Source organism: Coregonus lavaretus (genome assembly GCF_964263955.1).
Source record: "Coregonus lavaretus genome assembly, chromosome: 28".
Taxonomy (NCBI): domain Eukaryota; kingdom Metazoa; phylum Chordata; class Actinopteri; order Salmoniformes; family Salmonidae; genus Coregonus; species Coregonus lavaretus.
Window position 1 is genome coordinate 36,304,926 of NC_140015.1, and position 20,769 is coordinate 36,325,694.

The following is a 20,769-nucleotide window of genomic DNA, read 5'->3' on the forward strand; positions in this document are numbered from 1 at the left end:
GTCTGAAGAATCCCGGAACATGTTCCAGTCTGTGCTAGCAAAACAGTCCTGTAAGCTTAGCATCTGTGTCATCTGACCACTTTTTTTATTAACCGAGTCACTGGTGCTTCCTGCTTTAGTTTTTGCTTATAAGCAGGAATCAGGAGGATAGAGTTATGGTCAGATTTGCCAAATGGAGGGCGAGGGAGAGCTTTGTATGCGTCTCTGTGTGTGAAGTAAAGGTGGTCTAGAGTTTTTTTTCCTCTGGTTGCACATTTAACATGCTGGTAGAAATTAGGTAGAACGGATTTAAGTTTCCCTGCATTAAAGTCCCCGGCCACTAGGAGCGCTGCCTCTGGATGAGTGTTTTCCTGTTGACTTACGGCCTTATACAGCTCATTCAGTGCAATCTTAATGCCAGCATTGGTTTGTGGTGGTAAATAGACAGCTATGAAAAATATAGATGAAAACTCTCTTGGTAAATAGTGTGGTCTACAGCTTATCATAAGATACTCTACCTCAGGGGAGCAAAACCTCGAGACTTCCTTAGTATTTGATTTTGTGCACCAGCTGTTGTTTACAAATATACACAGACCGCCACCCCTTGTCTTACCGTTCTATCCTGCCGATGTAGCGTATAGCCCGCTAGCTGTATGTTATCCATGTCGTCGTTCAGCCATGACTCGGTGAAACATAAGATATTACAGTTTTTAATGTCCCGTTGGTAGGATAACCGTAATCTTAGGTCATCCAATTTATTTTCCAATGATTGAAAATTGGCTAATAGGATTGATGGGAGCGGCAGTTTACTCGCTCGCTTTCGGATCCTTACAAGGCACCCGGACCTACGTCCACGATATCTCTGTCTCTTCCTCATGCGAATGACAGGGATTTGGGCCTTGTCGGGTGTCTGTAGGATATCCTTCGCGGCCGCCTCGTTGAAGAAAAATTATTCGTCCAATACGAGGTGAGTAATCGCTGTCCTGATATCCAGAAGCTCTTTTTGGTTATGAGAGACGATGGCAGAAACATTATGTACAAAATAAATTAGAAATAACGCAGAAAAACACACATAATAGTACAATTGGTTAGAGGGCTGTAAAACAGCAGTCATCTTCTCCGGCGCCATTCTTCGCACTAGCTACTACTAACTAGCATGACTATAGTCAGTAGCCAGCTAGTGCAAAACAACTTTGTTCAGTTGTTGTTGAGTTTATTCTATTGGCATGCTAACTTCATGATAAGTTCTGCATCTTAGCTAACATTAGTATTTTTAATTTCCTGTCAAACTGACAGTCTAATCCTTTCTTTGTGCTGCCAACCTAGGCTGTAATCGCCCCTCTAAGCCCCATGAATATTCTATGAGGGGGGCGTGTATTTCCGGGTATGAACAAAAACCAAAACATTAAATACATTTTGTCATTTGTTTTCCTTTATTCCAATTTTGACAAAATAAATGAGAAAATAAGTCATTTTTCAAATGAAAAAATGAAAAAACAAACTGTTTTCTGTTTTTCACTCTCCGTTTTGACACGGAAATCAAAATAACAAAACGTACACGCCACGGACCGAAAAGGAATTGCAAACATGACGTTGATGTATTATTTGCTCATTTGCATTTAAGATTTAATAAAGTCGAAGAAATACTTCCATAGTGGTTGGATAAATGATATGTTTCAAATACTGTAGGTGTAGCTCTGGGGTGTACTATGTATGTTTGATATCTATGTCAAGTATCTTTTTTTATTCAGCACTGTTCAATAGTGATGTGCAATAAGAATTTCATACAAAATGCTGGTACAGTGATATTCCTTTATTATGGTCATTTACCTGTACTTTACACAGATGTGACAATGCTGATTTCTCCAAACACCCTGAGAGATACCACAAATACAGCCCAGCGCAGGTGGAGGAGATGATCGTGAGACTATTTGATATCTCAGCCTGAGGTTGAGAACCTGCTTAGTGAGGTGATAATGTAAGGCCTTCACACTGCCTCTATAGGAAATAACACACTGTTGATTTGTTTCCACACTACTAATACTACAGCTACAGTCTCCATTACATGTATTCATGTCTAATTGCTAAATGTATTATTCCACATATGACTGTCTAGTTTTAAACATGTTGAAATAAATCTTGTTAAAGCTCTAGTGAAGAATACACACATCTATTTATTTCACACAGAAACTCAAAAGCTAGCTTCTTGCTAGTTCTTGCTAAATTTGTGAAGACCCAAACCATAGAGAATGATAGGCCTCTAGTGGCCAAACGCCTGTATTAGCATGGGCAGCACCATGGGTCTTTAACCATTTTGAAGTAATCAACTGGGTTAAGGAAGGATCACATGATTCCATCCTGGTCATCAGTAGGGATCAGCCAATGAATTATACTCGTGAGCAAACATTCCATAACTGCAGTAAATTGCCAACCTTGACTTTATACCTGTTCAAATTACACACTACATGTGGCAGTATGCACCCTTTCAGTTTGTTTGCCAACTCATAGAAGTAGTAGTAGTAGAAGAAGAAAATTGGCTACTTAAATGGAGATTGCCTCAATGGCGCTGCCGGTGCGCTCACAGACATCATAATGGGAATGATATAGGAATGCTTTCTCTATCATTCTCTATGACCCAAACAGACAAATAAAGAATTTAGTTCTCCCAGAATTCTAATTGGTTGATCTCACATGGAGAACCAAAGGATAAATATAAAATGGCGGCTGTATAAACAATGAGGATGGTGAGATAGATACAGAAACAGATCAAGTCTACTTTGTTGGCAAAGCGATGGTGTCTAACTTCTTTCTGGTCTTGTGCAGCCATTTTGTTGAGAAACTTCACCACCTTCTGGAGGGGTGAATTCTTCTCTTCCTCTGAGGCTTTCAGTTTGATGACAGTAATATCAGGCCTGGATTCTAGACAAAGTAAATCAGAGAAACAAAAGGATAACATATTTAAAATAACATAATTAAATAAAGAGGTAAAAATGATTCAGGACATAGTTTTCAGTGACAGATTAAACATCAAATGGAGTAGCTGGCCAGACCAGCGTATACACGAGACAAATGATGGTAACAAGAAAATATACTGGGAAAGATGTCAGCTGCAAGCTTTAACTGCAGCTAAAGGGTAATAATTAAAAGGTTGTGCATCAATAAAATACAACTTGACTAGTTTATGGTGATTTAGATAATTTTTTATGGGGTACCCAGTAAAACTGGTTGCAATAACGTCATTATGACATCATGGTCAGGTTATAAATGGTTGTATAAGGACGTTTTGTTAACGTCTTCTTTGGCAACCAGAAAAATATATCTTGCTCTGTGGGTAACTGAGATGACAAAATAATTAAAAAGTTTACCCTCTTCATTGTCTGTGTCTTTAAGCGGTGAGTCTTTGGACTTGGAGAGGCTGCAGGGCCAGAGAGTGCCACACTTAGCCAGACGTGTGAGCACCATAGACTGCAACATGCTCAACACCAGGATGACCAAACAGAAACAGAAGTGCTTTCCTATGGAGAACAACAAGAGAGAGAGATGTGTGATTGTTATATGGTGGCAGAGAGGTGCTGTATACATGAAACCGATGTCAGTGTGCTGCTAACAGTATAGCTTCCTTTACTGTCCCTGTAACATACCGGGCTAGAAATAGTGATCCTCTGCTCACAAAGGATCACTAGGATCACTGTTGCTGTTCAGGATCACTGCTCGCAAACACACGTGACCGTCCTCCTTGACAACGTACCAACCAATTGAGCTATAGAAATTTGATAGCTCCCTTGGCGACATTTCAAGCTAGCTGTGAAATAAGCCTATGGCAATTTCTTAACTCTGTTACATACACACCCTTTATAACAAAATGCTGTTCCACGCAGAACACTCACGGATGATGGGGCTGCACTGGCCTCCTTCAGGCAGAAGATCCTTGAGGATGATGAGGAACATGATGAAGCTGAGAACCAGTGTAACCTTGAAGGAGATACGCTCGCCCCCTCCCAGCGGCAGGGCAAAGCTCACCACATCAGCCACAATGATCAGTATACTGGGCAGGACCAGGGACAGAAACGGGGTTTCGGACCGCATTTTCAGCGACACCTGTGAAGACAGATTGGTAGGCCAGACTGAAATAATTAGTTTTTCGAGCTCTTGCATCTAAACGTAGCATTTGTTTAAAATTGAAAGGGAAGAGCATTACACTCCAAAATCAGACTTTGTCAGATGTTTTCAGAACTCAAACGAAGCCTAATGTCAATGAGTCCACATGCTTCACCATCGGTTGTGCAGATCCAACTATTCCTTAACCCCAAATGAATGGGAAAAGATACGCACTGCAAATCTGGAAATTACATAGTGCTCATCTTTTCCATTAATTTGGGATTGTGACATGTAGCTGGATCTACACAATAGATAGCCTGGGATGTGTATTTATGGATCTACGCAATAGATAGCCTGGGATGTGTATTTATCTCAACGGAACACTACTTATGAAATGTATGAAAACATCAGATACATTTTTATTTAAGTGCATTGTATTTTTTGTGTGTAAATGTTGTTTAAGTTCTGCCCTTTAAAAATAGGAAGAGTAAAGTATCTTTACATGTCCCACAAAACAAAAGTAATGAAATCACCAGGAGCACTCACTAACCCATAGATAGTTCCGATCATCTCTGCCTCCTTTAGCAGTGAGTTCCACGTTCTCGGTAAGCCAATCCCCGCGGTTTGCGCTAGTCTTGCTCACATCCCCAAAGTTCAGGAACATGCCACATCCTAGAAAGGCAGATATTTTATACTAGTTCACTCACTCAAAGATCATACCATAGCTTAATACAACAAATCATTTATTTTAAGGGTGTAAAGATATATATTTTTTGTTCGGTTCATTTCTTGATATTTGACTCTCTTGTTTTGGTTTTATCTTGGTTCTCAGGAGCGGATGGGAAAAACGATCACATAAATAAATACAAAATAAACGCTTAAAAAAATGGATATGATAAGAAAATAAAGATGTGAACATTTTGATCCCTACTCCAGTGGTGGTCGCCTACTGTAACAAATATTTCAGAGCCACTTTGGTGAAACAATGTCACTGGTAGGCATATCCAAACAAAACGTCTTTGTTTCGTAGCGTGTGGTCTCTGAGAGAAGTGCCACATTATTTGCAAAAGACAATGTAAAAAAAAAGGTGTCCAAATCACCTTTAAGTAACAAACTAAATATGGAGTTGATTTGCAGGATTACCCCAATCAATCCCATTGATTTCTTTTGTTTAGCAGTGGCTAAAGTTAGCTGAAGTTTGTAGTTGCTGTTCAGAGAAAACTGAACCACAGATTACACTTTCTCCTAGCCCATATACTACTTTCAGGGTGAGGAACCATCTAACATCAAGATGTAAAATACTGAACTTCCCCTTCAATGCTAGGCTAAAGCTTTAATTTGGGAGATAAATTAGGCCTAAAGATTGTCTATCTTTATTATAATTTACAAAGGATGGTATAATGTTAGTTTTTTCCCTCCTGAAAACCGAGCCAAAAATCAAGGACTGAACCAAATAAAAATGTTTGTGAACCATTACACCCCTAATATTCACTGTGTCCAGCCCACTAACCAGCACCAAAAGACACGCAAAGGCCAATTGGATCTGCAGCATGATACACCGGCCCAAACACGTCTCAGTTACCACAAACCTGGAGGGGACGGAGTGTCAGGGACAATGATGTACAGTGCCTTCAGAAAGTATTCAGACCCCTTGACCTTTTCCACATTTTGTTATGTTACAGCCTTATTCTAAAATGGATTAAAAAATAAATAAATCCTCAACAATCTACACACAATACCCAATAATGACAAAGTGAAAACAGGTTTTTAGAATTTTTCGCACATTGATTAAAAAATACCTTATTTACATAAGCATTCAGACCCTTTGCTATGAGACTCGAAATTGAGCTCAGGTGCATCCTGTTTACATTGATCATCCTTGAGATGTTTCTACAACTTGATTGGAGTCCACCTGTGGTAAATTCAATTGATTGGACATGATTTGGGAAGGCACACACCTGTCTATTTAAGATCCCACAGTTGACAGTACATGTCAGAGCAAAAACTAAGCCATGAGGTCGAAGGAATTGTCCGTAGAGCTCCGAGACAGGATTGTGTCGAGGCACAGATCTGGAAAGGGTACCAAAAGATGTCTGCAGCATTGAAGGTCCCCAAGAACACAGTGGCCTCCATCATTTTTAAATGGAATTAGTTTGGAACCACCAAGACTCTTCCTAGAGCTGGCCGCCCGGCCAAACTGAGCAATCGGGGGAGAAGGGCCTTGATCAGGGAGGTGACCAAGAACCCGATGGTCACTCTGACAGAGCTCCAGAGTTTCCTCTGTGGAGATGGGAGAACCTTCCAAAAGGACAACCATCTCTGCACCACTCCAACAATCAGGCCTTTATGGTAGAGTGGCCAGACGGAAGCTGCTGTGGGGATTATTTTCAGCAGCAAGGACTGGGAGACTAGTCGGGATCGAGGGAAAGATGAATGGAGCAAAGTACAGGAGTGGCTTCAGGACAAGTCAATGAATGTCCTTGAGTTTTCCAGCCAGAACCCGGACTTGAACCCGTTCGAACATCTCTGGAGAGACCTGAAAATAGCTGTGCAGCGACGCTCCCCATCCAACCTGACAGAGCTTGAGAGGATCTGCAGAGAAGAATGGGAGGAACTCCCCAAAAGCAGGTGTGCCAAGCTTGTAGCGTCATACCCAAGAAGACTCGAGGCCGTAATTGCTGCCAAAGGTGCTTCAACAAAGTACTGAGTAAAGGTCTGAACACTTATGTAAATATGATATTTCATTTTTTTATTTGTAAGAAATTTGCAAATAATTCTAAAAACCTGTTTTTGCTTTGTTATTATGGGATATTGTGTGGGATATTGATGAAGAAAAAACCCAATTTAATCAATTTTAGAATAAGGCTGTAACGTAACAAAATGTTGAAAAAGTCAAGGGGTCTGAATACTTTCCGAATGCACTGTATACACTACATGACAGATGGGGGCCGCTGTGTTGAAGCCACCATGCCTCCATCTTGGCACTCCCCTTTGTAAAAATATATACAGTGGGAAGAACAAGTATTTGATACACTGCCGATTTTGCAGGTTTTCCTACTTACAAAGCATGTAGAGGTCTGTAATTTTTATCATAGGTACACTTCAACTGTGAGAGACGGAATCTAAAACAAAAATCCAGAAAATCACATTGTATGATTTTTAAGTAATTAATTAGCATTTTATTGCATGACATAAGTATTTGATCACCTACCAACCAGTAAGAATTCCGGCTCTCACTGACCTGTTAGTTTTTCTTTAAGAAGCCCTCCTGTTCTCCACTCATTACCTGTATTAACTGCACCTGTTTGAACTCGTTACCTTTATAAAAGACACCTGTCCACACACTCAATCAAACAGTCTCCAACCTCTCCACAATGGCCAAGACCAGAGAGCTGTGTAAGGACATCAGGGATAAAGTGTAGACCTGCACAAGGCTGGGATGGGCTACAGGACAATAGGCAAGCAGCTTGGTGAGAAGGCAACAACTGTTGGCACAATTATTAGAAAATGGAAGAAGTTCAAGATGACAATCAATCATCCTCGGTCTGGGGCTCCATTTAAGATCTCACCTTGTGGGGCATCAATGATCATGAGGAAGGTGAGGGATCAGCCCAGAACTACACGGCAGGACCTGGTCAATGACCTGAAGAGAGCTGGGACCACAGTTTCAAAGAAAACCATTAGTAACACACTACGCCGTCATGGATTAAAATCCTGCAGCGCACGCAAGGTCCCGCTGCTCAAGCCAGCGCATGTCCAGGCCCGTCTGAAGTTTGCCAATGACCATCTGGATGATCCAGAGGAGGAATGGGAGAAGGTCATGTGGTCTGATGAGACAAAAATAGAGCTTTTTGGTCTAAACTCCACTCTCTGTGTTTGGAGGAAGAAGGATGAGTACAACCCCAAGAACACCATCCCAACCGTGAAGCATGGAGGTGGAAACATCATTCTTTGGGGATGTTTTTCTGCAAAGGGGACAGGACGACTGCACCGTATTGAGGGGAGGATGGATGGGGCCATGTATCGCGAGATCTTGGCCAACAACCTCCTTCCCTCAGTAAAATAATTGAAGATGGGTCGTGGCTGGGTCTTCCAGCATGACAACGACCTGAAACACAGCCAGGTCAACTAAGGAGTGGCTACGTATGAAGCATCTTAAGGTCCTGGAGTGGCCTAGCCAGTCTCCAGACCTGAACCCAATAGAAAATCTTTGGAGGGAGCTGAAAGTCCGTATTGCCCAGCGACAGTTCTGAAACCTGAAGGATCTGGAGAAGGTCTGTATGGAGGAGTGGGCCAAAATCCCTGCTGCAGTGTGTGCAAACCTGGTCAAGACCTACAGGAAACGTATGATCTCTGTAATTGCAAACAAATGTTTCTGTACCAAATATTAAGTTCTGCTTTTCTGATGTATCAAATACTTATGTCATGCAATAAAATGCAAATGAATGACTTAAAAATCATACAATGTGATCTTCTGGATTTTTGTTTTAGATTCCGTCTCTCACAGTTGAAGTGTACCTATGATAAAAATGACAGACCTCTACATGCTTTGTAAGTAGGAAAACCTGCGAAATCGGCAGTGTATCAAATACTTGTTCTCCCCACTGTATATTTTGGAAGCATTTATTAATCTCTACATTCATTTTCACCACATTTATTCTATTACAGACACCATATAAACGCATTGAATAGCAGCTTCATACATGGATAAACAGATAGTCCCCCCAAATAAATCTAAAATAAGTTTGTTCTGAAGTGTCTGTCCTATATCTGAGAGATATAAGAAAGATCAGGAAACTATTATTATTTTATTTATTTATTTATTATTTAACTCCTTATTTTAGGCACTAAACTCTCATATATTCTTCCTTTCATTTTTTCAACTGGTACCCGGCTACCTTCAGACTAGTCTGGTGAGGCTTGTGGACGTCCGTGTTCGTGAGAGACTCACCTTTCCATAGAGGGGTAATATTAGTGATGCAAAAAAACAGGTATCTCTAGCTTAAATGGACAAATTTGATTGGGATTTTGTATTATTATGCTAATTAGATGTCCACGGGGGCGCGGACATTGACTCCAGGGTTTTTTAAAGTATAATGTTTAGAGATTACTAATGTTACTGTCGCCACTACAACAAAACAATACTTAAATACATGTAATTTTATCCTTGAAACATTTAATTGAAATACTGTAGAATTCCATTCATTCTTATGGAGGACTGTTCCTACTGGGGAGTGCCAATATGGCCGACCGGTGGCTTCAAAGCCTCTCAATGGCCAATACATAGCATCAGCAATCCAGGGTTTATATACAGTGCCTTCAGAAAGTATTCATACCCCTTGACTTGTGTTACACATCTTGGTTGTGTTGCCATCTGGATTTGGGGATTTTCTCCCATTCTTCTTGCAGATTTTCTCAAGCTCTGTTAAGTTAGATGGGGAGTGGCGATGAACAGTACTTTTCAAGTCTTTTCAATGGGATTCAAGTCTGGGCTTTGGCTGGGCCACAAAATGACTTTCACGCTCTTGTTCTGAAGCCATTCCATCGTTGCTTTGGCTGTATGCTTGGGGTCATTGTCCTGTTGGAACGTAAATCTTTGGCCCAGTCTAAGGTCGTTTGCACTCTGAAGCAGGTTCTCATCAATGATTTGCCTGTATTTGGCTCCATTCATTGTTCCCTCTATCCCTACCAGTCTCCCAATCCATGCTGCTGAAAATCATCCCCATAGCATGATGCTGCCACAACGGTAGGGATGGTGTTAGACGACTGATGAGCTGTGCCTGGTTTTCTCCAGACATAGTGGTTTGCATTCAGGCCAAAGAGTTCAATTTTTGTCTCATCAGACCACAGAAGTCTTTAATGTGCCTTTTTGCAAACTCCAGGCGTGCTGTCATGTGTCTTTTTCTCAGGAGTGGCTTCCGTCTGGCCCCTCTCCCATAAAACCCAGATTAGTGAAGTGCTGTAGAGACTGTTGTCCTTCTGGCAAGTTCTCCCATCTCAGCCAAGGAACTCTGTAGTTCTGTCAGAGTGGTCATTGAGTTCTTGGTTACCTCCCTGACCAAGGTCCTCCTTTCCCAGTTGCTCAGTTTGGTCAGACGGCCAGCTCTAGTCTGGGTACTTCCATATTTTGTAAATTTCCCAATGATGGAGACCACTGTGCTCTTGGAAACTTTCAACACTCTAGAAATTATTTTATACCCTTCTCCAGATATACTGTATGCCTTATCACAAATCTGGGAGATCTACGCACAGTTCCTAGGACTTCATGGTGTAATTTCTGCTCTGACATGCACTGTCAACTGTAGGACCTTACATAAACAGGTACATTCCAATCAAGTTGTAGTGACATCTCAAGGATGATCAAAGGAAATTGGATGCACCTGAGCTCAATTTAAATAAATATGCAAACATTTCTAAAAACGTTTTCATATGGGGTGTTGTATGTAGATGCGTGAGAGAGAAAATATATTTAATCAATTTTGAATTCAGGCTGTAACAACAAAATGTGGAATAAGTCAAGGGGTATGAATACTTTCTGAAGGCACTGTACATCATTGGTCAGGAGGGAGGACAGTCAGGGAGCATAGACAATTCCAAAGACGACAAATAAACTGAATTGCATTATATACTGAATTGCAGTAGGCTATACAGATTTTAAAAAGTTGTTGTTGTTTTTGGTAACATCTTGTTTTTCATAAGATCTTTGGTAAGTAATTGTGTGCAAGAGCCATTTAGCAGACAGAATGAAAGACTGATGAAAGACTGGTCATGGCTCACATCAACAGCATAATCCCAGAAACCCTAGACCCACTCCAATTTGCATACCGCCCCAACAGATCCACAGATGATGCAATCTCTATCGCACTCCACACTGCCCTTTCCCACCTGGACAAGAGGAACACCTACGTGAGAATGCTATTCATTGACTACAGCTCAGCATTCAACACCATAGTGCCCTCAAAGCTCATCACTAAGCTAAGGATCCTGGGACTAAACACCTCCCTCTGCAACTGGATCCTGGACTTCCTGACGGGCCGCCCCCAGGTGGTAAGGGTAGGTAACAACACATCTGCCACACTGATCCTCAACACGGGGGCCCCTCAGGGGTGCGTGCTCAGTCCCCTCCTGTACTCTCTGTTCACCCATGACTGCATGGCCAGGCACGACTCCAACACCATCATTAAGTTTGCCGACGACACAACAGTGGTAGGCCTGATCACCGACAACGATGAGACAGCCTATAGGGAGGAGGTCAGAGATCTGGCCGTGTGGTGCCAGGACAACAACCTCTCCCTCAACGTGACCAAGACAAAGGAGATGATTGTGGACTACAGGAAAAAAAAGAGGACTGAGCACGCCCCCATTCTCATCGACGGGGCTGTAGTGGAACAGGTTGAGAGCTTCAAGTTCCTTGGTGTCCACATCACCAACGAACTATCATGGTCCAAACACACCAAGACAGTCGTGAAGAGGGCACGACAAAGCCTATTCCCCCTCAGGAGACTAAAAAGATTTGGCATGGGTCCTCAGATCCTCAAAAAATTCTACAGCTGCACCATCGAGAGCATCCTGACTGGTTGCATCACCGCCTGGTATGGCAACTGCTTGGCCTCTGACCGCAAGGCACTACAGAGGGTAGTGCGTACGGCCCAGTACATCACTGGGGCAAAGCTCCCTGCCATCCAGGACCTCTATACCAGGCGGTGTCAGAGGAAGGCCCTCAAAATTGTCAAAGACTCCAGTCACCCTAGTCATAGACTGTTCTCTCTGCTACCGCACGGCAAGCGGTACCGGAGAGCCAAGTCTAGGTCCAAAAGACTTCTCAACAGCTTCTACCCCCAAGCCATAAGACTCCTGAACAGCTAATCATGGCTACCCGGACTATTTGCACTGCCCCCCCACCCCATCCTTTTTACGCTGCTGCTACTCTGTTAAGTATTTATGCATAGTCACTTTAACTCTACCCACATGTACATATTACCTCAACTAGCCGGTGCCCCCGCACATTGACTATGCAACGGTACCCCCCTGTATATATAGCCTCCCTACTGTCACTTTATTCTATTGTATATATAGCCTCCCTACTGTCACTTTATTTTTTACTTCTGCTCTTTTTTTCTCAACACTTTTTTGTTGTTGTTCTATTCTTACTTTTTTTGTTTAAAATAGATGCACTGTTGGTTAAGGGCTGTAAGTAAGCATTTCACTGTAATGTCTGCACCTGTTGTATTCGGCGCATGTGACCAATAAAATTTGATTTGATTTGATTTGATTTGATTTGAGAATGAGGCTGAAATTATGCACTTACCTCTAAGTGCCCACACATTGATGGCGATGGGGCAGAAATCCGAAGCGAAGGGGTAGTTGTACAGATTGACCTCACAGCCCACCACAGTATTCATGATGATCATGTGCTCTATAGTCCCGTTGCTGTGCACCAGCAAATCCTTGTTGCCGTGCTTTATCGTTGTTTGCACTCTAGATGTGAGGTTGAGGATAGACAACTGAGGATTGATCTACTGAAACTGTCACACCTAACCATTTAGCCACTCAAATTAATACTGTATCGCTAATTGATTTCTGTAGATCTGTCACTCACTATTTAGAAGATCATGTTATAAAAGGAATCAAGAATAAATTAAACATAGGTTATTGTATTCTGTTGTAAGTGGACTCACCCATTAGTCACATGGAGTTCAGGAGTCCAGATTTTGCTGACAGGCAGGACCACCATATCATGATGATAGACTGATGTGTCCCATGATAAGTCAGGGTCTTCCCAAGACTGTAGTTTAGAATCATAATCATGAGTAGTATTACAAAATGTCACATTTACTTGAATGTCTCATTCGATTTTTTATGTGTACGTACCAACATAACTTGCAGCTGACTCTCGAAGCGGAGGCCTTTTGTGTCCTATTAGGAAGATAATAAGTAAGGGATGAATGCCAACATTCTGTACATTACCTTGGAAAGAAACGGTGAATCATGTGTTGTTATATTGTTGTAAGTATGTTGAAGAGAGGGAAAGATGGAATTGTAGGGTCATTGAGGTTGTATGGGGTTGGGGGGGGGGGGGGTGTCTATTAGAAGTTAGAAGGGCTCTTTTTTATTTTCTCAGAAGTACTGAGTTAGGTAGGATGATTTAGAAATGTTGTAAACCATGATTGACCACACACTCTAGCACCGTAGGTGGCGGCATTCACCTTTAACGTTGGTTTGCGGACCGCCATTATATCATAGAAGAAGAAGAAGTTTACCTTGGAATTAATTGACTACGCAGCGGGACGAGGTGGAGCCAAGTCCCTTTGCAGAGTTAATTTTTCTAAGGTAATAACTGTAATGTACAGAACTGAGGCGTTTATCCCGCTTATACCACAGTTGCCAAAGAAAACAATACTAAAGCACACATTTACAGGTAGAAATACTATTTTGTCATTTATATTTTCATTTTTATAAGATAATTCATACTTTCTCATCTTTTAATTGCTAGAGACCCAGTCGTTCGTTCTATTTGTTGTGCTCGCTGGCAACCTTCTTGTCCCTTTCTTGCTAGTTAGCCAACTAGCTATGGCTAACACAGTCACGACCTCTGCTGCCAGAATAACAGCAAAGTAGATGCATTTGCATTTGTTAAAGCTTTTTTCTATTGGCATTAATTTGGATACATCCATAACAATGAGCTGATCAAGCCTGATTTTGCCTGGCATAGCTAGAAAAGTTTGCCTTTCCGTCAGGATGCTCGACACTGTTCATTACGAGGAGATCGCATTGCATATCAAAACACTAGGCTAGAAGCTAGCTAAATAGTTTGTTGCTAGCAAATCTGCCAATATGGGAACCTAATTCAAAAATACCAGTTGCTGAAAACAGCTGGTCAAATTTAAAACGTGGGATGATTTGACAGCATAGTGCCACCGTCATGACTGCAAAAATGCATGTTCATCACTCACCACATTAGGTCATCTGACGCTCACAAAAAAATAAGTATCTGAAAAACAAATCAGTGCTAGCTAGCTAAGTTTTTCCTTGTTGTACCTGCGTTTACAATGTATCCAATTTCGGTTTGTGTGGTTGTTGGTTTAGCTTTCTGTAACTTTGTAGCAAGTACGGTCTGCATGTGTAGGCACATAATGTGTCATAATCCAGATATCTTTTCCAACTGTCCCGATATATTTTTCAACTGTCCCGTTAGCTGGTTTTAATGTCCATTTTAGAATGCCATTTTAGCCAATTGTAAATGAGTATTCAACAATGCTGTGGTATAATTAATCATCACATAATGATACAACTGTCAATAGGTTATCTCTGAAACTCCTCACATTGTACAAAACTCAATTAAAAGGAACAGAAAGGGACTTACGACAGACAGAGTTTCATACACTATTGACGGCACACTGATATTTGAGATGCATGATGGAGACTGTGGCTGACTCAGAGCTTCTTTCGCAATCAGCATGCTGGCCAGACATCGACGTGTCGTACAGGATGGTGTGGTTGCACTGGATGAAGTGGCTGTGTTGGATGGTTGGTTAGCACTAGCTGTGTTGGATGGTTGGTTTGCACTGGCTGTGTTGAATGGTTGGTTTGCACTGGCTGTGTTGGATGGTTGGTTTGCACTGGCTGTGTTGGTTGTTTGGTCTGCATTGGATGTAGTAGTGGATGCATTGGCTGGAGTCATTTCACTAGCTGAAATGGCTGCATTGGATAGAGGTTCTGCTGCAGATACTGTGGAACCAGAGACGGGTATTTAATTTCAGAATAATACATTGGATTTATATAGCGATTTTATAGGAACCAATTATGCCTTCCAATATTTCAACAACCACCGTACAATAAATAACAAACTGAATCTAAATGAAATGGGATAAGGTTGTTGCATGGCTTCATAGTAGCAGATAGGAATCTCATTGGTCACTGAATGGAGGAACGTATAATGCCCCGCCCATTAGACAATCGCATTCACATTGTCATGCTGTGTCACGCGGTTGCTAAGCTAATCGTCACGAAATCCCTTGCAGAAAGTCAAGTTATGAGTCTAGAAACTGCTTATTTTCTTTAAAAGTATGTAATGTCATGAATCAAAAACTAAAACAAGTTAAATATCTCAGATCCCTGGAAATATTTATAATTTTGTGCTTCTTTTTCACATAATTCATGCTAATGTTGGGGTTTTGAGCTAGTGCCCAATTGACTCCCATTCACTCCTTGAAGGAGTCCACTCCTTGTCCCAGATGTACCCAGAATGCCCATTGACAACGCATGGGCAATGTACACAATGGCCGTTAATACGAATCAAATGGAGTTTCCCATCTCCCCTTTTAGAGTATTTCTGAAGGCTTCATAGTAGTGACTCAATATCTGTGAAAAGTGATCTAAACATTTACATTTTACATTTTAGTCATTTAGCAGATGCTCTTATCCAGAGGGACTTACAGTTAGTGAATACATTTTTTTTTTTATACTGGCCCCCCGTGGGAACCTGATACTCTATCACTAGTCTTTATCACTACTGATTTAAAGCACAAGTGGGCACTGGAAAACAACCTACTACGTGGCCAGCTTTTAGTGCAAAATGTTATACAGCTTCAATACACTTAAATGTATTTGAATGTTTTATTTCTAATTGTTTTCATGGTTTTCATGACTTTAATAAAATAGTCTGTTTGAAAGGCAATGGGCTGCATTTTTCACACGTAGCCCAAGCAGTGTGCCAAAATGGGACAAGGCAGTTTTTCAAAAAACATATTTTGAATATTGCAGCTTGTGATAACCGTGTGTAACGCTTGTTTCATATCTGCTAATAGGAATGATAAAGATTTCTCTTTTTCTCTTTTAAGAAGAGTAAAATGGAGCACAAAATCTTACCTGTTAACAAGAGTAGGGAGAAGAGACAACATTTCAGCTTGCTGTGGTCCATGGGTCTCATCCCTGCACGTCCTCCTGTCCCAAAGCATATAGACTCAGTTGGACATTGGTATACAGTCTTAGGAGAAATTAAGATGAGTTTCCTCTAATGAAACTGTTAGAAGAAGGACTGAAAACCTACCTTTAGCTGCTTAGTGATCACCACTTGCCTTCTCCTGTCCTGGAGTGGCAGGTAGCTTAGTGGGTAAGAGCGTTGTGCCAGTAACCGAAAGGTCGCTGGTTCTAATCCCCGAGCCGACTAGGTGAAAAATCTGTCGATGTGCCCTTAAGCAAGGCACTTAACCCTAATTGCTCATGTAAGTCGCTCTGGATAAGAGCGTCTGCTAAATGACTAAAATGTAAATGTCCTCTCTAGCCAGTAACACACCTGGGATGACCCTTATAAAGGCTGCTCTGGAACATTTTGTCACAGCAGTTTTCCACGAGAACACACACACCCCTACAAACTGTCTACATGTGAATATGATCCTCGATATTATACAGGATGTGCTTGGCTATAATCCCAAAATAATGAGTTTTTAAATTAACCTTCCAGGATTCATTTCACCATCTTGTGTAAACAACCACAACAGACTGGTAATTACTATTTGTGACTGGTCAGAAGGGGATATACTGTACCTCCACCTGCCATTAAACCCTACAGTTGGCTGTATGTTAAACTGGACCTCAATAGGACCGTAGGCTATTATCATATTGTTGAGCATACAGACTTCATACATACAATAATACAAAAGGGATTGAGTTGGTTTATTTGAAAAAAAGACAAAGCATTGTGGTTTCAGTGGTACTGCTTCCTCTCTGGGTAATGTAGAAAGGTTGCTAACTCCTCACTAGTGGTTCATAAAGCAGCTTGTTTTGACAGCTGGTTGTGGACTAATTGTCTGGACATCTGAACCTACCCACAGTTTAAATTAGAGAGTAACTCTGACTGATGTAATACTGTTTATGTATAGCATCAGAAGGGTTAGCATGGTGGTCCTTCCTCTGATGAAAGCATCAGGAACAACTGAATCATTTACAGACTTTTCTGTTGAGAGTAGACAGAGGGGGGTCAACGTCGCACCTCTACCATGACGACAGTAGATGGGTCATGGCAGAAATGGTATGCTGACGTTTCAGCAGAAATGTTCCGTTACTGTGTGTTTGAGATCCATAGAGATGCGTATATACCATGCCATTTCTAGTCTCTAAACATGGTAGAAAAACTCATGGGGGCAGTTCCCCAGACACACATTAAGGTTATTCCTGGACTAAAGCTTTTTCAATGGCGGTTCTCTGCTTAATTTGTGTCGGGGAAACCGGCCCATTATGTCTTTATCTCTTCACACCGCAGGAGGAATTTATAATAAGCATGCATACATAAAATACTATTTGTCGAGAAATACATACAGATATCTTACAAACGCTCCATGTAAGTTAAAACGTTAATGGGTGTAATCAAGCACACAGCCATGCAATGTCCATAGACAAACATTGGCAGTAGAACGGCCTTACTGAAGAGCTCAGTGACTTTTAACGTGGCACAGTCATAGGATGCCACCTTTCCAACAAGTCAGTTCGTCAAATTTCTGCCCTGCCAGAGCTGCCCCGGTCAACTGTAAGTGCTGTTATTGTGAAGTGGAAATGTCTAGGAGCAACAACGGCTCAGCCGTGAAGTGGTAGGCCACACAAACTCACAGAACGGGACCGCTGAAGCGCGCAGCGCGTAAAAATCGTCTGTCCTCGGTTGCAACACTGAGTTCCAAACTGCCTCTGGAAGCAACGTCAGCACTGTTCATTGGGAGCTTCATGAAATGGGATTCCATGGTCGAGCAGCCGCACACAAGCCTAAGATCACCATGCTCAATGCCAAGCGTTGGCTGGAGTGGTGTAAAGCTCGCCGCCATTGGACTCAAAAGTAGTGGAAACGCGTTCTCTGGCGTGATGAATCACGCTTCACCATCTGGCAGTCCAATGAAAGATCTGGGCTTGGCAGATGCCAGGAGAATGCTACCTGCCCGAATGCATAGTGCCAACTGTAAAGTTTGGTGGAGGGAGAATAATGGTCTGGGGCTGTTTTTCATGGTTCGGGCTAGGCCCCTTAGTTCCAGTGAAGGGACATCTTATTGCTACAGCATACAATGACAATCTAGACGATTCTATGCTTCAGACTTTGTGGCAACAGTTTGGGGAAGGCCCTTTCCTGTTTCAGCATGACAAAGCAAGGTCCATACAGAAATTGTTTGTCGAGATCAGTGTGGAAGAACTTGACTGGCCTGCACAGAGCCCTGACCTCAACCCCATCGAACACCTTTGGGATGAATTGGAATGCAGACTGTAAGCCAGGCCTAATCACCTAGTGCCCAACCTCACTAATGCTCTTGTTTGCTGAATGGAAGCAAGTCCCCGCAGCAGTGTTCCAACATCTACTGGAAAGCCTTCACAGAAGAGTGGAGGCTGTTATAGCAGCAAAGGGGGACCAACTCCATATTTTTGCCCATGATTTTGGAATAAGATGTTATGGTTTTGGAATAAGATGTTCGACAAGCAGGTGTCCACATACTTTTGGTCATGTAGTGTATGTCGGTCTGGTCCTACCAATAACTGAGGCTTATATAAACAGACATATGAATCATCCTTACCTACTCAACACCCCTCTGAAACAAAGTTGTATTTTAATAATAACTATACAATATTTGCCAAAAGAGCACTATGGTAAATATGAGACAAAAAGTGGTTGGCCAGACCAAGCAGACATCCAAATGTGCCTCTTTTCAAAGAAGCCTTCTTCAGATACAGTGGGGGAAAAAAGTATTTAGTCAGCCACCAATTGTGCAAGTTCTCCCACTTAAAAAGATGAGAGAGGCCTGTAATTTTCATCATAGGTACACGTCAACTATGACAGACAAATTGAGGGAAAAAAATCCAGAAAATCACATTGTAGGATTTTTAATGAATTTATTTGCAAATTATGGTGGAAAATAAGTATTTGGTAACCTACAAACAAGCAAGATTTCTGGCTCTCACAGACCTGTAACTTATTTTTTAAGAGGCTCCTCTGTCCTCCACTCGTTACCTGTATTAATGGCACCTGTTTGAACTTGTTATCAGTATAAAAGACACCTGTCCACAACCTCAAACAGTCACACTCCAAACTCCACTATGGCCAAGACCAAAGAGCTGTCAAAGGACACCAGAAACAAAATTGTAGACCTGCACCAGGCTGGGAAGACTGAATCTGCAATAGGTAAGCAGCTTGGTTTGAAGAAATCAACTGTGGGAGCAATTATTAGGAAATGGAAGACATACAAGACCACTGATAATCTCCCTCGATCTGGGGCTCCACGCAAGATCTCACCCCGTGGGGTCAAAATGATCACAAGAACGGTGAGCAAAAATCCCAGAACCACACGGGGGGACCTAGTGAATGACCTGCAGAGAGCTGGGACCAAAGTAACAAAGCCTACCATCAGTAACACACTACGCCGCCAGGGACTCAAATCCTGCAGTGCCAGACGTGTCCCCCTGCATAAGCCAGTACATGTCCAGGCCCGTCTGAAGTTTGCTAGAGTGCATTTGGATGATCCAGAAGAGGATTGGGAGAATGTCATATGGTCAGATGAAACCAAAATATAACTTTTTGGGAAAAACTCAACTTGTCGTGTTTGGAGGACAAAGAATGCTGAGTTGCATCCAAAGAACACCATACCTACTGTGAAGCATGGGGGTGGAAACATCATGCTTTGGGGCTGTTTTTCTGCAAAGGGACCAGGACGACTGATCCGTGTAAAGGAAAGAATGAATGGGGCCATGTATCGTGAGATTTTGAGTGAAAACCTCCTTCCATCAGCAAGGGCATTGAAGATGAAACGTGGCTGGGTCTTTCAGCATGACAATGATCCCAAACACACCGCCCGGGCAACGAAGGAGTGGCTTCGTAAGAAGCATTTCAAGGTCCTGGAGTGGCCTACCCAGTCTCCAGATCTCAACCCCATAGAAAATCTTTGGAGGGAGATGAAAGTCTGTGTTACCCAGCGACAGCCCCAATACATCACTGCTCTAGAGGAGATCTGCATGGAGGAATGGGCCAAAATACCAGCAACAGTGTGTGAAAACCTTGTGAAGACTTACAGAAAACGTTTGACCTGTGTCATTGCCAACAAAGGGTATATAACAAAGTATTGAGAAACTTTTGTTATTGACCAAATACTTATTTTCCACCATCATTTGCAAATAAATTCATTAAAAATCCTACAATGTGATTTTCTGGATTTTCTTCTTCTCAATTTGTCTGTCATAGTTGACGTGTACCTATAATGAAAATTACAGGCCTCTCTCATCTTTTTAAGTGGGAGAACTTGCACAATTCGTGGCTGACTAAATACTTTTTTCCCCCACTGTATATTGCAAGCAGGTGCTTCCACACAGCTGTGATTCCTGAGTTAATTAAGCAATTAACATCCCATCATGCTTAGTTAGGGTCATGTATAAAAATGCCCAGTTGCCCATTATTTTGGCTACCATGGCTAGACGAGATCTCCGTGACTTTGAAAGAGGTGTCTCAAAGGAGCACAGGTGGTTTAAAGGGTGTGTGTGTGTGTGTCGTCACCAGGTCTCTGTAGCTCAGCTGGTAGAGCACGGCGCTTGTAACGCCAAGATAGTGGGTTCGATCCCCGGGACCACCCATACACAAAAAAAATGTATGCACGCATGACTGTAAGTCGCTTTGGATAAAAGCGTCTGCTAAATGGCATATTATTATTATTATTATTATTAGGTCTCAAC

General features: G+C 42.0%; 1 protein-coding gene across 2 annotated transcripts; it reads right to left on the reverse strand.

Annotated features, from left to right (window-relative positions):
- Window positions 1-1,772: 1,772 nt before the first annotated feature.
- Window positions 1,773-16,012, reverse strand: LOC311103724 (5-hydroxytryptamine receptor 3A-like). 2 transcript variants are annotated; one of them, XM_084145344.1, is made up of 9 exons: window positions 15,946-16,012; window positions 14,441-14,673; window positions 12,949-12,993; window positions 12,756-12,862; window positions 12,386-12,555; window positions 4,628-4,749; window positions 3,867-4,077; window positions 3,345-3,494; window positions 1,779-2,862 (listed from the first exon to the last, which is right to left on the reverse strand). In XM_084145344.1, the coding sequence occupies exons 1-9, from the start codon at window positions 16,004-16,006 to the stop codon at window positions 2,636-2,638; spliced, it is 1,326 nt and encodes a 441-aa protein (XP_084001470.1). In that variant the 5' UTR covers window positions 16,007-16,012; the 3' UTR covers window positions 1,779-2,635. The 2 variants fall into 2 exon arrangements, with proteins under 2 accessions (XP_084001469.1, XP_084001470.1); XM_084145343.1 differs by lacking the exon at window positions 15,946-16,012 and having other exon boundaries at window positions 1,773-2,898; window positions 14,441-14,799.
- Between the last annotated feature and the right edge of the window lie 4,757 nt (window positions 16,013-20,769).